This window comes from Salvelinus namaycush, chromosome 4, assembly GCF_016432855.1.
Source record: "Salvelinus namaycush isolate Seneca chromosome 4, SaNama_1.0, whole genome shotgun sequence".
Lineage (NCBI taxonomy): Eukaryota > Metazoa > Chordata > Actinopteri > Salmoniformes > Salmonidae > Salvelinus > Salvelinus namaycush.
The window spans coordinates 73,538,170-73,551,302 of NC_052310.1; the positions used below are offsets into that span (position 1 = coordinate 73,538,170).

General features: G+C 44.9%; 1 protein-coding gene across 1 annotated transcript in view; it reads left to right on the forward strand.

Moving 5' to 3' along the window:
- LOC120046808 (centrosomal protein of 170 kDa-like) overlaps positions 1-12,862 on the forward strand; it is a 72,515-nt gene extending 59,653 nt beyond the window's left edge. The window contains exons 12-17 of the mRNA XM_038992323.1: positions 6,612-6,870; positions 7,701-7,902; positions 9,402-9,652; positions 9,761-9,854; positions 9,998-10,049; positions 10,217-12,862. Of these exons, the coding sequence (XP_038848251.1) occupies positions 6,612-6,870; positions 7,701-7,902; positions 9,402-9,652; positions 9,761-9,854; positions 9,998-10,049; positions 10,217-10,473 (1,115 nt within the window). The 3' untranslated portion in view covers positions 10,474-12,862. The remainder of the gene's footprint in view (positions 1-6,611; positions 6,871-7,700; positions 7,903-9,401; positions 9,653-9,760; positions 9,855-9,997; positions 10,050-10,216) is intronic.
- The last annotated feature ends 271 nt before the right edge of the window (positions 12,863-13,133 follow it).

A 13,133-nucleotide genomic window follows, 5' to 3' on the forward strand; every position in this document is an offset into this window, starting at 1 on the left:
CTGCTCTTAAATGCAAGTAAAGCTAAATGCATGCTCTTCAATTGATCGCTACCAGCACCTGCCCGCCCGTCCAGCATCACTACTCTGGACAGTTCTGACTTAGAATATGTGGACATCTACAAATATCTAGGTGTCTGGTTAGACTGTAAACTCTTCTACCTCCAACACTCTACTCAGCAAATTGGTTGCAGTCTATCACAGTTTTGTCACCAAAGCCCAATATACTACCCAACACTGCGACCTGTATGCTCTCGTTGGCTGGCTCTTGCTTCATATTCGTCGCCAAACCCACTAGGCTCCAGATCATCTATAAGTCTTTGCTAGGTAAAGCCCCGCCTTATCTCAGCTCACTGGTCACCATAGCAGCACCCACCCGTAGCACGTGCTCCAGCAGGTATATTTCACTGGTCACCCACAAAGCTAATTCCTCCTTTGGCCGCCTTTTCTTCCAGTTCTCTGGATTGCAAAAATCACTGAAGCTGGAGACTTCAAGCCTATCAACTCCCGGACTTCAAGCCTATCAACTCCCGAGATTCGGCTGGTGTAACCGATGTGAAATGGCTAGCTAGTTAGCGGGGTGCGCGCTAATAGCGTTTCAAACGTCACTCGCTCTGAGACTTGGAGTAGTTGTTCCCCTTGCTCTGCATGGGTAACGCTGCTTCGAGGGTGGCTGTTGTCGATGTGTTCCTCGTTCGAGGCCAGGTAGGAGCGAGGAGAGGGACGGAAGCTATACTGTTACACTGGAAATACTAGAGTGCCTATAAGAACATTCAATAGTCAAATGTATATGGAATACATATGGTATAGAGAGAAAAGTCCTATAAATACTATATTAATTCTTATGGCTGAAGTCCCGTTAACGGGATCGATATGACAACAGCCAGTCGAAGTGCAGGGCGCCAAATTCAAAAAACAGAAATCTCATAATTCAAATTCCTCAGACATTCATGTGTCTTATATCATTTTAAAGGTAATCTCGTTGTTAATCCCACCAAAGTGTCCGATTTCAAATAGGCTTTTCAGCGAAAGCACTACAAACGATTATGTTAGGTCACCACAAAACCACAATAATCACAGCCATTTTTTCCAGCTAAAGATAGCTTCACAAAAACCAGAATAGAGATAAAATTAATCACTAACCTTCGATTATTTTCATCAGATGACACTCATAGGACTTCATGTTACACAATACATGCATGTTTTGTTTGATGAAATTCATATTTATATAAAAAAATCTGAGTTTACATTGAGGCGACTAGATTCACTAGTTGCAAAAACATCAAGTGACTTTGCATAGCCACATCGTTTCAACAGAAATACTCATCATAAATATAGATGATAATACATATATAAACAGGGAATTATAGATATACCTCTCCTTAATGCAACCGCTGTGTCAGATTTCAAAAAAACTACGGAAATATAAACCATGCAATAATCTGAGACGGAGCTCAGGTGATTAGCCAAATTAGCCACCATGTTGGACTCAACAGAAACCAGAAAATACATGATAAATGTTTCCTTACCCTTTGAGGAATTCATCAGAATGCAGTCCTAGGAATCCCAGGTCCACAATAAATGCCTGATTTGTTCGTTCATGTCCATTATTTATGTCAAATTAGCTACTTTCGAATTGTTTACCAAAACCCTAACCAAAGTCTCAAAGCGTGACCACTATAACGTGACGAAATGTCCAAACGTTCCGTTACAGTCAGTAGAAACATGGCAAACAATGTACTGAATCAATCTTTAGAATGTAGTTAACATACATCTTGAATAACGTTCCAACCGGAGAACTACATCGACTTCAATTGAGAGATGGAACGGAGCTGCCTCTCACGTGAACGCGCGTGTTGAATGCATGGTCACCTCATGGGACCTCATACTAAATTCTGTCTCCTTCGACCCCCCTTCACATTAGAGTCATCAGACTTAGTTCTGCTGACATCTAGTGGAAGCCGTAGGAAGTGAAAACTCATTCATATGTCTCTGTATTTTGAATAAGAGCTTGGTTGAAAATATGGCACCCTCAGAAAAAATACAAACAGGAAGTGGAACTTCTCAGGTTTTTGTCTGCCATATGAGTTCTGTTAATCTCACAGACTTAATTCAAACAGTTTTAGAATTTCTATTCAATACTACTAATAATATGCATATATTATCAACTGAGACTGAGGAGCTAGCTGTTTACAATGGGCACCTTTCATCCAAGCTACTCAATACTGCCCCTTCAGCCATAAGAAGTTAACTACAACCTAAAACCTCTTACCTTGGAATATTGAAGTCTCATGTTAAAAGGAACCACGAGCTTTCATATGTTCTCATGTTCTGAGCAAGGAACTTAAACGTTAGCTTTTTTACATGGCACATATTGCACTTTTACTTTCTTCTCCAACACTTTTGTGCCAATACAATAGCTTCCGTCCGTTTCCTCGCTTCTACCTGGGCTCGAACGAGGAACACATCGACAACAGCCACCCTCGAAGCAGCGTTACCCATCGCTCCACAAAAGCCGCGGCCCATGCAGAGCAAGGGGAACAACTACTCCTAAGTCTCAGACTAAGTCTCAGAGCGAGTGACGTTTGAAACACTATTAGCCCGCACCCCGCTAACTAGCTAGCCATTTCACATCGGTTACACCTGCCTAATCTCGGGAGTTGATAGGCTTGAAGTCATAAACAGCGCAATGCTTGAAGCTGAGTGAAGAGCTGTTGACAAAACGCACGAAAGTGCTGTTTGAATGAATGCTTACGAGCCTGCTGCTGCCTACCACCGCTCAGACTGCTCTATCAAATCATAGACTTAATTATAACATAATAACACACAGAAATACAAGCCTTAGGTCATTAATATGGTCAAATCCGGAAACTATAATTTCGAAAACAAAACGTTCATTATTTCAGTGAAATGCGGAACCGTTCCGTATTTTATCTAACGGGTGGCATCCATAAGTCTAAATATTGCTGTTACATTGTACAACCTTTAATGTTATGTCATAATTACGTAAAATTCTGGCAAATTAGTTCGCAACGAGCCATGTTGCCCAAACTGTTTCATATACCCTGACTCTGCGTGCAATGAACGCAAGAGAAGTGACACAATTTCACCTGGTTAATATTGCCTGCTAACCTGGATTTCTTTTAGCTAAATATGCAGGTTTAAAAATATATACTTCTGTGTATTGATTTTAAGAAAGGCATTGATGTTTATGGTTGGGTACACGTTGGAGCAACGACAGTCCTTTTTCCGGGAATGCGCACCGCATCGATTATATGCAACGCAGGACACGCTAGATAACTACACATTGTTGATGATATTACTAGTTTAACTAGTGATTATGATTGATTGATTTGTTTTTTATAAGATAAGTTTAATGTTAGCTAGCAACTTACCTTGGCTTCTTACTGCATTCGCGTAACAGGCAGGCTCCTCGTGGAGTGCAATGAGAGGCAGGTGGATAGAGCGTTGGACTAGTTAACCGTAAGGTTGCAAGATTGAATCCCAGAGCTGACAAGGTAAAAATCTGTCATTCTGCCCCTGAACAAGGCAGTTAACCCACCGTTCCTAGGCCGTCATTGAAAATAAGAATGTGTTCTTAACTGACTTGCCTAGTTAAATAAAGGTGTAAAAAAAACAAAAAAAAAACATGATTTGTCATGATTTGTGTAGAGATCTTTATGTGCCACTGTTAAAACCACATCTATCTTGTCATGGTTTGTGTTGAGATCATTATATGCCACTGTTAAAACCACATCTATCTTGTCATGGTTTGTGTTGAGATCATTATATGCCACTGTTAAAACCACATCTATCTTGTCATGGTTTGTGTTGAGATCATTATATGCCACTGTTAAAACCACATCTATCTTGTCATGGTTTGTGTTGAGATCAATATATGCCACTGTTAAAACCACATCTATCTTGTCATGATTTGTGTTGAGATCATTATGTGCCACTGTTAAAACCTGTCACGTTCCTGACCTGTTTTCCTTTTTTCTTGTATTTATTTAGTTGGTCAGGGCGTGAGTTGGGTGGGTTGGTCTATGTGTGTTTTTTCTATGTTGGGGTTTTTGTGTTCGGCCTTTTTGTGTTCGGCCCTGATTGAGAATCATACTAAGGCAGCCGGGGTTTCACGTGTGTTTTGTGGGTGGTTGTATCGCGTGTCTGCATTCGTGCCACACGGGACTGTTTGTCGATTGTTTCATGGTGTTCTTTTGATTCGTGTTTCGATTCATTAAATAATCATGGACACTAATCACTCCGCATATTGGTCTGATCCTTCTCGCCTCTCCTCCTCGTCCGAGGAGGAGGATTACGACGATCGTTACAGAACCACCCACCAATCTAGGATCAAGCGGAGTGCAAACGGGCAGCGACAGCAGTGGGAAAAAACCCAGGACTCCTGGACTTGGGAGGAGATCCTGGACGGCAAAGGACCCTGGGCTCAGCCAGGGGAATATCGCCGTCCCAAGGCGGAGCTGGAGGCAGCGAAGGCAGAGAGGCGCTGGTATGAGGAGGCAGCGCGGCGACGCGGTTGGGAGCCCGAGAGTCAGACCCAAAAATTTCTTGGGGGGGGGGGGCACACGAGGAGTGTGGCAAAGCCGGGTAGGATACCTGAGCCAACTCCCCGTGCTTACCGTGGAGTGAGAGGGCGTCGTACTGGTCAGACACCGTGTTATGCGGTAAAGCGCACGGTGTCCCCAGTACGCGTGCTTAGCCCAGTGCGGGCTATTCCACCTCGCCGCACTGGTAGGGCTAAGTTGGGCATCGAGCCGGATGTCATGAAGCCGGCCCAACGCATCTGGCCTCCAGTGCGTCTCCTCGGGCCGGCATACATGGCACCAGCCTTACGAATGGTGTCCCCGGTTCGCCAGCATAGCCCAGTGCGGGCTATTCCACCTCGCCGCACTGGCAGGGCTACGGGCACCATTCAACCTGGTAAGGTTGGGCAGGCTCGGTGCTCAAGAGCACGTGTCCTCCTTCACGGTCCGGTATACCCGGTGCCACCTCCAAGTACCAGTCCACCGGTGGCAGCCCCCCGCACCAGGCTGTCTCTCCGGGTTCTCTCTCCAGCTGCTCCCACCTGTCCAGCGCTGTCAGAGCTTTCCTCCTCTCCAGCGCAGCCAGTGCCTATACCACACACCAGGTCTACAGTGCGTCTCAGCCGGCCAAAGTCTGCCGTCTGCCCAGCGCTGTTTGAGCTGCCTGCCTGCCCAGCGCTGTTTGAGCTGCCTGCCTGCCCAGCGCTGTTTGAACTGCCTGCCTTCCCAGCGCTGTATGAACTGTCTGCCTGCCCAGCGCTGTCCGTCGGTACTGAGCCTTCAGAGCCGTCCAGCCAGGACCAGCCAGAGCCGTCCAGCCAGGACCTGCCAGAGCCGTCCAGCCAGGACCTGCCAGAGCCGTCCAGCCAGGACCTGCCAGAGCCGTCCAGCCAGGACCTGCCAGAGCCGTCCAGCCAGGACCTGCCAGAGCCGTCCAGCCAGGACCTGCCAGAGCCGTCCAGCCAGGACCTGCCAGAGCCTGCCAGCCAGGATCCGCCAGAGCCAGCCAGCCAGGATCCGCCAGAGCCAGCCAGCCAGGATCCGCCAGAGCCAGCCAGCCAGGATCCGCCAGAGCCAGCCAGCCAGGATCCGCCAGAGCCAGCCAGCCAGGATCCGCCAGAGCCAGCCAGCCAGGATCCGCCAGAGCCAGCCAGCCAGGATCCTCCAGAGCCAACCAGCCAGGATCCGCCCCTCAGTCTGGTGCTGCCCCTCAGTCTGGTGCTGCCCCTCAGTCTGGTGCTGCCCCTCAGTCCGGTGCTGCCCCTCAGTCCGGTGCTGCCCCTCAGTCCGGTGCTGCCCCTCAGTCCGGTGCTGCCTTTTGGTAGAGTGGGTTTGACATGGAGGGTGGCCATTGGGAGGAGACCACGGAAGCGGGGTTTGACTATGGTGGGTTGGGGACCACGACCAGCGCCAGAGCCGCCACCGTGGACAGACGCCCACCCAGACCCTCCCCTAGAGTTTATGCGGGTGCGCCCGGAGTTCGCACCTTAAGGGGGGGGTTATGTCACGTTCCTGACCTGTTTTCCTTTTTTCTTGTATTTATTTAGTTGGTCAGGGCGTGAGTTGGGTGGGTTGGTCTATGTGTGTTTTTCTATGTTGGGGTTTTTGTGTTCGGCCTGGTATGATTCTCAGTCAGAGGCAGCTGTAGATCGTTTGTCCCTGATTGAGAATCATACTAAGGCAGCCGGGGTTTCACGTGTGTTTTGTGGGTGGTTGTATTGCGTGTCTGCATTCGTGCCACACGGGACTGTTTGTCGATTGTTTCATGGTGTTCTTTTGATTCGTGTTTCGATTCATTAAATAATCATGGACACTAATCACTCCGCATATTGGTCTGATCCTTCTCGCCTCTCCTCCTCGTCCGAGGAGGAGGATTACGACGATCGTTACAAAACCACATCTATCTTGTCATGATTTGTGTAGAGATAAGAGTTACAGAAGTCTGCTTGGCTTGCTTTAAGATAGAATGCTTTAGACAATGTGAGCATCCGCTGCTTTTTGAATGACTGAAATAACCTCAAATACAGTTATCAAGAGATAATTGTGTTGTATCTTTCTCCCTGACCTTAGCCTCTAACAGGTGGAGACGACTGCCCCCAGAGTATGGATCCACCTCCGAGGAGGAGTTTGGCTCCAACAGGAACTCCCCCAAACCCGGGCGCCCCCTGCGCCCACACCCGGTCCTGAGGGGTACCAGACTGGGGGGCTCCACCAGCAGCCTTAACTCTGGTCAGGTTGGCCCTGGAGGCGTGGTCCTCAAACACCGCATGAGAGAACAACAGGGGGAGTACGTCAAGGACTGGACCGCTCACAGCGAGGAGATTGCCAGGTACTCATCTACTGAAGCTTATACACACGACGGCATGTGTACACACACACACACAAGGAAGCTCAGTTCAGTTTATATGCCTCATGGACATGGCACAGGTGGTAAATATGATCTGGAGATAGAGCATCCCCAGGAATAGGTTAGTGTTTTCACTCTCATTAAACAATTGTGATCTTTAGTTAGTCCACTCTAACTGAGGTGCTCTGTTTTGTCAAGCTGTAATAAATTGTTCCCGACTCAGCAGGGACTTTCACATAGTATGATGGTTATGAGATAGAACCATCCCACTGGGCAAAAACTGCTTGAATCAACATTGTTTCCACAAAAGAATGTAAGTGGAAAACTGATTGGATTTGGATCAGGGAGACTGAACTGGGCAGACAGAGGTGAGAAAAGGACAGATTCATACTGCCTCAGAGCAAGCACAAGATATTTCTTACAAAAGAAAGGACCTACATCAGACAAGGAGATTGAAAGTAATGGAAGATAACGTTATGTTATCGCAAGCATCTCTTAGTGTAAACATTTTTTAGTTCAGGTTCCCTGCATACAATGCCCGTGTAGGATATTGTCGTTTACAAGTGAATATTGTCAATTCACTTCGGCCTCTAGATGGAGGTTAGACAATTGTCAATCTTTAGAATGGTTCTATGTGCTGTGTCAATTGATTATACAGTAGGCTAAGTGCTTTTTGTTGAGGCTGACATACAGAAGTTCCTCAATGTCTAATGAGTAGTCTTAGGTAATACTGTATCATTGTGAGATATCTGTGTGTACTGATTTAGAGAAGTGTTGCAGCAACCTGTCTGGTTATTTCCCTGTGTGCGTAGGATCAGTCAAGACCTGACCAAGGACCTGGCCATCCTCGCCCGGGAGATCCACGATGTGGCCGGAGAGATCGACTCGGTCAGCTCCTCTGGCACGGCTCCCAGCACCACGGTCAGCACCGCCGCCACCACACCCGGCTCCACCATTGACACCCACGAAGTGGTAGGCCGCACGCAGGAAGGCACGCAGGAGGGCTTACAAAAGGTGTTTGACTTCTTCGACTACTAATGCTCAACATACTGCTTCAGCATCACTTTGGCTTTGATCTGCTGCACAAGGTGTGGACTGTGAACTGGCATTATGCTTTGATCTGCTGCAGAAGGTGTGGACTGTGAACTGGCATTATGCTTTGATCTGCTGCACAAGGTGTGGACTGTGAACTGGCATTATGCTTTGATCAGCTGCAGAAGGTGTGGACTGTGAACTGGCATTATGCTTTGATCTGCTGCACAAGGTGTGGACTGTGAACTGGCATTATGCTTTGATCTGCTGCACAAGGTGTGGACTGTGAACTGGCATTATGCTTTGATCTGCTGCACAAGGTGTGGACTGTGAACTGGCATTATGCTTTGATCTGCTGCACAAGGTGTGGACTGTGAACTGGCATTATGCGTTGATCTGATGCACAAGGTGTGGACTGTGAACTGGCATTATGCTTTGATCTGATGCACAAGGTGTGGACTGTGAACTGGCATTATGCGTTGATCTGATGCACAAGGTGTGGACTGTGAACTGGCATTATGCTTTGATCTGATGCACAAGGTGTGGACTGTGAACTGGCATTATGCTTTGATCTGCTGCACAAGGTGTGGACTGTGAACTGGCATTATGCTTTGATCTGCTGCACAAGGTGTGGACTGTGAACTGGCATTATGCTTTGATCTGCTGCAGAAGGTGTGGACTGTGAACTGGCATTATGCTTTGATCTGCTGCAGAAGGTGTGGACTGTGAACTGGCATTATGCTTTGATCTGATGCACAAGGTGTGGACTGTGAACTGGCATTATGCTTTGATCTGATGCACAAGGTGTGGACTGTGAACTGGCATTATGCTTTGATCTGCTGCAGAAGGTGTGGACTGTGAACTGGCATTATGCTTTGATCTGCTGCAGAAGGTGTGGACTGTGAACTGGCATTATGCTTTGATCTGCTGCAGAAGGTGTGGACTGTGAACTGGCATTATGCTTTGATCAGCTGTGGAAGGTGTGGACTGTGAACTGGCATTATGCTTTGATCTGATGCACAAGGTGTGGACTGTGAACTGGCATTATGCTTTGATCAGCTGCAGAAGGTGTGGACTGTGAACTGGCATTATGCTTTGATCAGCTGCAGAAGGTGTGGACTGTGAACTGGCATTATGCTTTGATCAGCTGCAGAAGGTGTGGACTGTGAACTGGCATTATGCTTTGAGCTTTCCTCTATCCCATTTTGAGTATGCTATATACTGTTCAGATATAACTAAAGTGTGTATATTAAAATGTTCTTAACGAGCTTTCATTGACCTTTCTCTGCTAACTTCTTTAATACCTAATTAATCTAACTCATATTATGATAATCTGGATAATCTGTAGCATGGTGATAGTATACATTAATACCGAGTAGATACAGTATAACATGCTCCAGTCGTGGTTAAGTTGTGGAAACCACAGCATCATACAGATGCCACATATAACTGGCCCTCATCACTTCCTCTTCCCCTCATAGCTGATTGACTGTGTGTTTGACGAGAGCCTCAACTTCAGGAAGATCCCTCCCATGGTGCAGAACAAGGCCCCTGAGATAAACGGACACCCTGTGGAGCGCCGCCCCCGCGCCCCAGACAGCCTGGACTGCGTCCTCCAGAGACGCACATGGAACAGAGATGAGGCGGTGTTGGACAGTCTGCTGCTCACATCTGTCTCTCAGCTGTCAGCCCAAATCAGACAGTCTGTTGACAAAACAGCAGGAAAAATACGGTAACAATCAAGCTCTTTATGTTGTTTATCTCTATATCTGACATTCACAAGAGATCAAGGAGATGTTAGCAAAGCAAGTCTTAGCTCTATGAACTATGATTTTTCCAGAATATTGTTCAAAGACAAGGACAGGAATTGGGATGAGATTGAGAGCAAACTCCGATCTGACAGTGACATACCACTCCTCAAAACCTCCAACAAGGTAAGGAAAAAACAGGTTCTACATGTATTTTTTCATTATTGTTTAAAAAAAAATATATTGCATCATAACAAAGCAACTTTTATAAGGAAGATACTTTTATTCCTCTCTAATGCCACGACTTCCCTTTACCTCTCTTGGAATAGGACATCTCCTCTATCGTCTTGGAGCTGAAGAAAGTGGAGAAGCAGCTACAAGGTGTGAGAGCGCGGCAGACCACCGCTAAGAGTAGTGTGCATTGCAAATAGATTCAGACTTATACACACATTAGTTTCACTACATGCATTCCACCTGCTTCAACATATATGATCACAACCAAACACAACCTCATCTTTTTCAACCATTCTCCTGTATTTCTCATACAGTGATAAATGTCATGGTGGATCCTGAAGGCACCCTGGATGCCCTGAGCAGCCTTGACCTGACCAGCCCCCTTACACCCAAGCCCTCTCCTGCTTCTCAGGGGCCCCAGAAGACCCTCCCAGGCCCTGCAGCCAAGGGCTACACCGCCTCCTCGGCACCCACTGAGGGGTCAGGGTCTGTGTCAGCCAGAGACCTGGGAAGCCCGCACTTCAACCGCATCCACCCCAGTGGAGAAGAGAGTGCCATCACTCAGAAGTGAGGAGGTTCCCACCCTCTGCGATGCTTCGTATATAGAACACCTGCCTCATAGAACATTTTCCCCTCTTTCGGGAATATTTCAGAATGAACATCCACCACCCTATAACCAGTAACCTACCAAAGCTAACAGTAAAGAGGTTTTTTTATGTGAAATAATCGTGAATAAAATAAACGTGAAATAAGTGTACAGTGGAGCAAACTCAAAATGTTACTTATTGTATTTTGAATGATAATGTATCTGTTTTGCTGGTAATCTGTTTTCTATCTATTTTCTGCACACATTTGTCTAAAATACTGAATTTCAACTTCTCTGAGCAATTCTGTACCCAGAGAATCTTATATGGTAAAATGCAATTTTCATTAAACAATGTTTTTACTGTTAAAAACTATTTAAGACTGTTACAGTAGCATGTTAAACTATGTTACAGTACAGTAATGCTTGTATGTAGTCTAAACGATTCATTTTTGGAACGCGATGCAAACGGACCTCCGTTGGCTCCGTTTGCGTAGACATTGAGTAGAGCCCTTAAGCCTGGTCCTTGACCTGAATTACATATTTCATATGATTGGCATTACTTGATATTTTTCCTGTTATGACTATGCGGTATCTTTGTAAACTGGAAGTGAAAACGAAAATGTGACGTCGACCGGATCTTTTTCATCTTGGACTGTTCTGAATCCCTCCTCTTTACTGTAGTACTTTATACAGTAACATGAGTCCATAATAGTTTATAAGATGTACACCCTGAATGGCCTTTGTTGGAGAGAGCTGGTTGGTCTTCTACCAAAAGGACCTCTGTCTGTTTAGTGTTGATTTACAAGGACTTTAAATTGGTCTTTGAAATTGTATGAAACAACATGACTGCAACAAAGTTACCGTCAAAGCTTCATTAGCTGTAACCACTGTCATTAAAGAAAGAAGTTACCGTCAAAGCTTCATTAGCTGTAACCACTGTCATTAAAGAAAGAAGTTACCGTCAAAGCTTCATTAGCTGTAACCACTGTCATTAAAGAAAGAAGTTACCGTCAACGTTGAATTAGCTGTAACCACTGTCATTAAAGAAAGAAGTTACCGTCAAAGCTTCATTAGCTGTAACCACTGTCATTAAAGAAAGAAGTTACCGTCAACGTTGCATTAGCTGTAACCACTGTCATTAAAGAAAGAAGTTACCGTCAAAGCTTCATTAGCTGTAACCACTGTCATTAAAGAAAGAAGTTACCGTCAACGTTGAATTAGCTGTAACCACTGTCATTAAAGAAAGAAGTTACCGTCAACGTTGAATTAGCTGTAACCACTGTCATTAAAGAAAGAAGTTACCGTCAACGTTGAATTAGCTGTAACCACTGTCATTAAAGAAAGAAGTTACCGTCAACGTTGAATTAGCTGTAACCACTGTCATTAAAGAAAGAAGTTACCGTCAACGTTGAATTAGCTGTAACCACTGTCATTAAAGAAAGAAGTTACCGTCAAAGCTTCATTAGCTGTAACCACTGTCATTAAAGAAAGAAGTTACCGTCAACGTTGCATTAGCTGTAACCACTGTCATTAAAGAAAGAAGTTACTGTCAACGTTGGATTAGCTGTAACCACTGTCATTACTACATATATGAATGAGGATCATAAGACTTCTATAGCAAGCCTTTTACTGACATTGAATCGCTCACTATTCTACATTTCCATAAGGGAGGGTGTTTTCATGTACTCATACAGTATGTGTGTATAGACTTGACATCCTCACTGTGTTTGCTGCTTCTCTTTAGTTCCCTTTTGGAGGGTTAGCCTGACCATTTTACAAGCCTTTCATGTAAAGTTATGTGTCCTAGAATAAAATGTATTCAAGATAGTGCAACAGTATTTAGATACTTAAGCAATAGTGAAGTTAGGTACCAGAAGACATGCTCCATCTTTTCTGCTTCGTATACAGACTTTGATGTCACTAAGTGCCCAGTTTGAATAGTAAAATGGCATAATGTTTTTTAAAGATGAGGAATCATCAAGAGTGGGCTGAAATTGTATAATTTGTCAAATGTGTCAAAGGCTCTTCTAGTGTCACCGTGAGTGGTTTTAGGATTCAAAAGGACAAAACCAAAAACCTAAATGGAACAGCTGATATTAGAATGAGATGCCTCTGTACCTATCCTCTGCACACCATCATGTTTGTCAGTATATTACATTTTTAAAAAGAAAGTGATGGGAATACTGAAGTGCTCGGTACACTTTTTTTGTTCATTTGAAAGTTTACACATCTTATCAGTGTTTTACTTTTCTGTTTCATGTTTTGTATAAACCACCATTTTATTTATTTTGTTAATTCAATGTATTTTATTGTTGCAATTCATGTTTTTTGTTATGTTACTTTTTTTCAATGAAATAAAAAGTTTAGATTCTTCCCTTATTTACATGGATTTTTGCTGTAGAAACAAGACAGGTTGGTATTCAATGAGTTATAGTTTGCACACCTATTTCATGGTGACTCATACGTTTTCATACAGAGCCATTTTAGACTGGTTTGTGTGCTCACCTTAACACTGATGATGGTTTGATACCTAAACATTTTTAGACTGGTTTGTGTGCTCACCTTAACACTGATGATGGTTTGATACCTAAACATTTTTAGACTGGTTTGTGTGCTCACCTTAACACTGATGATGGTTTGATACC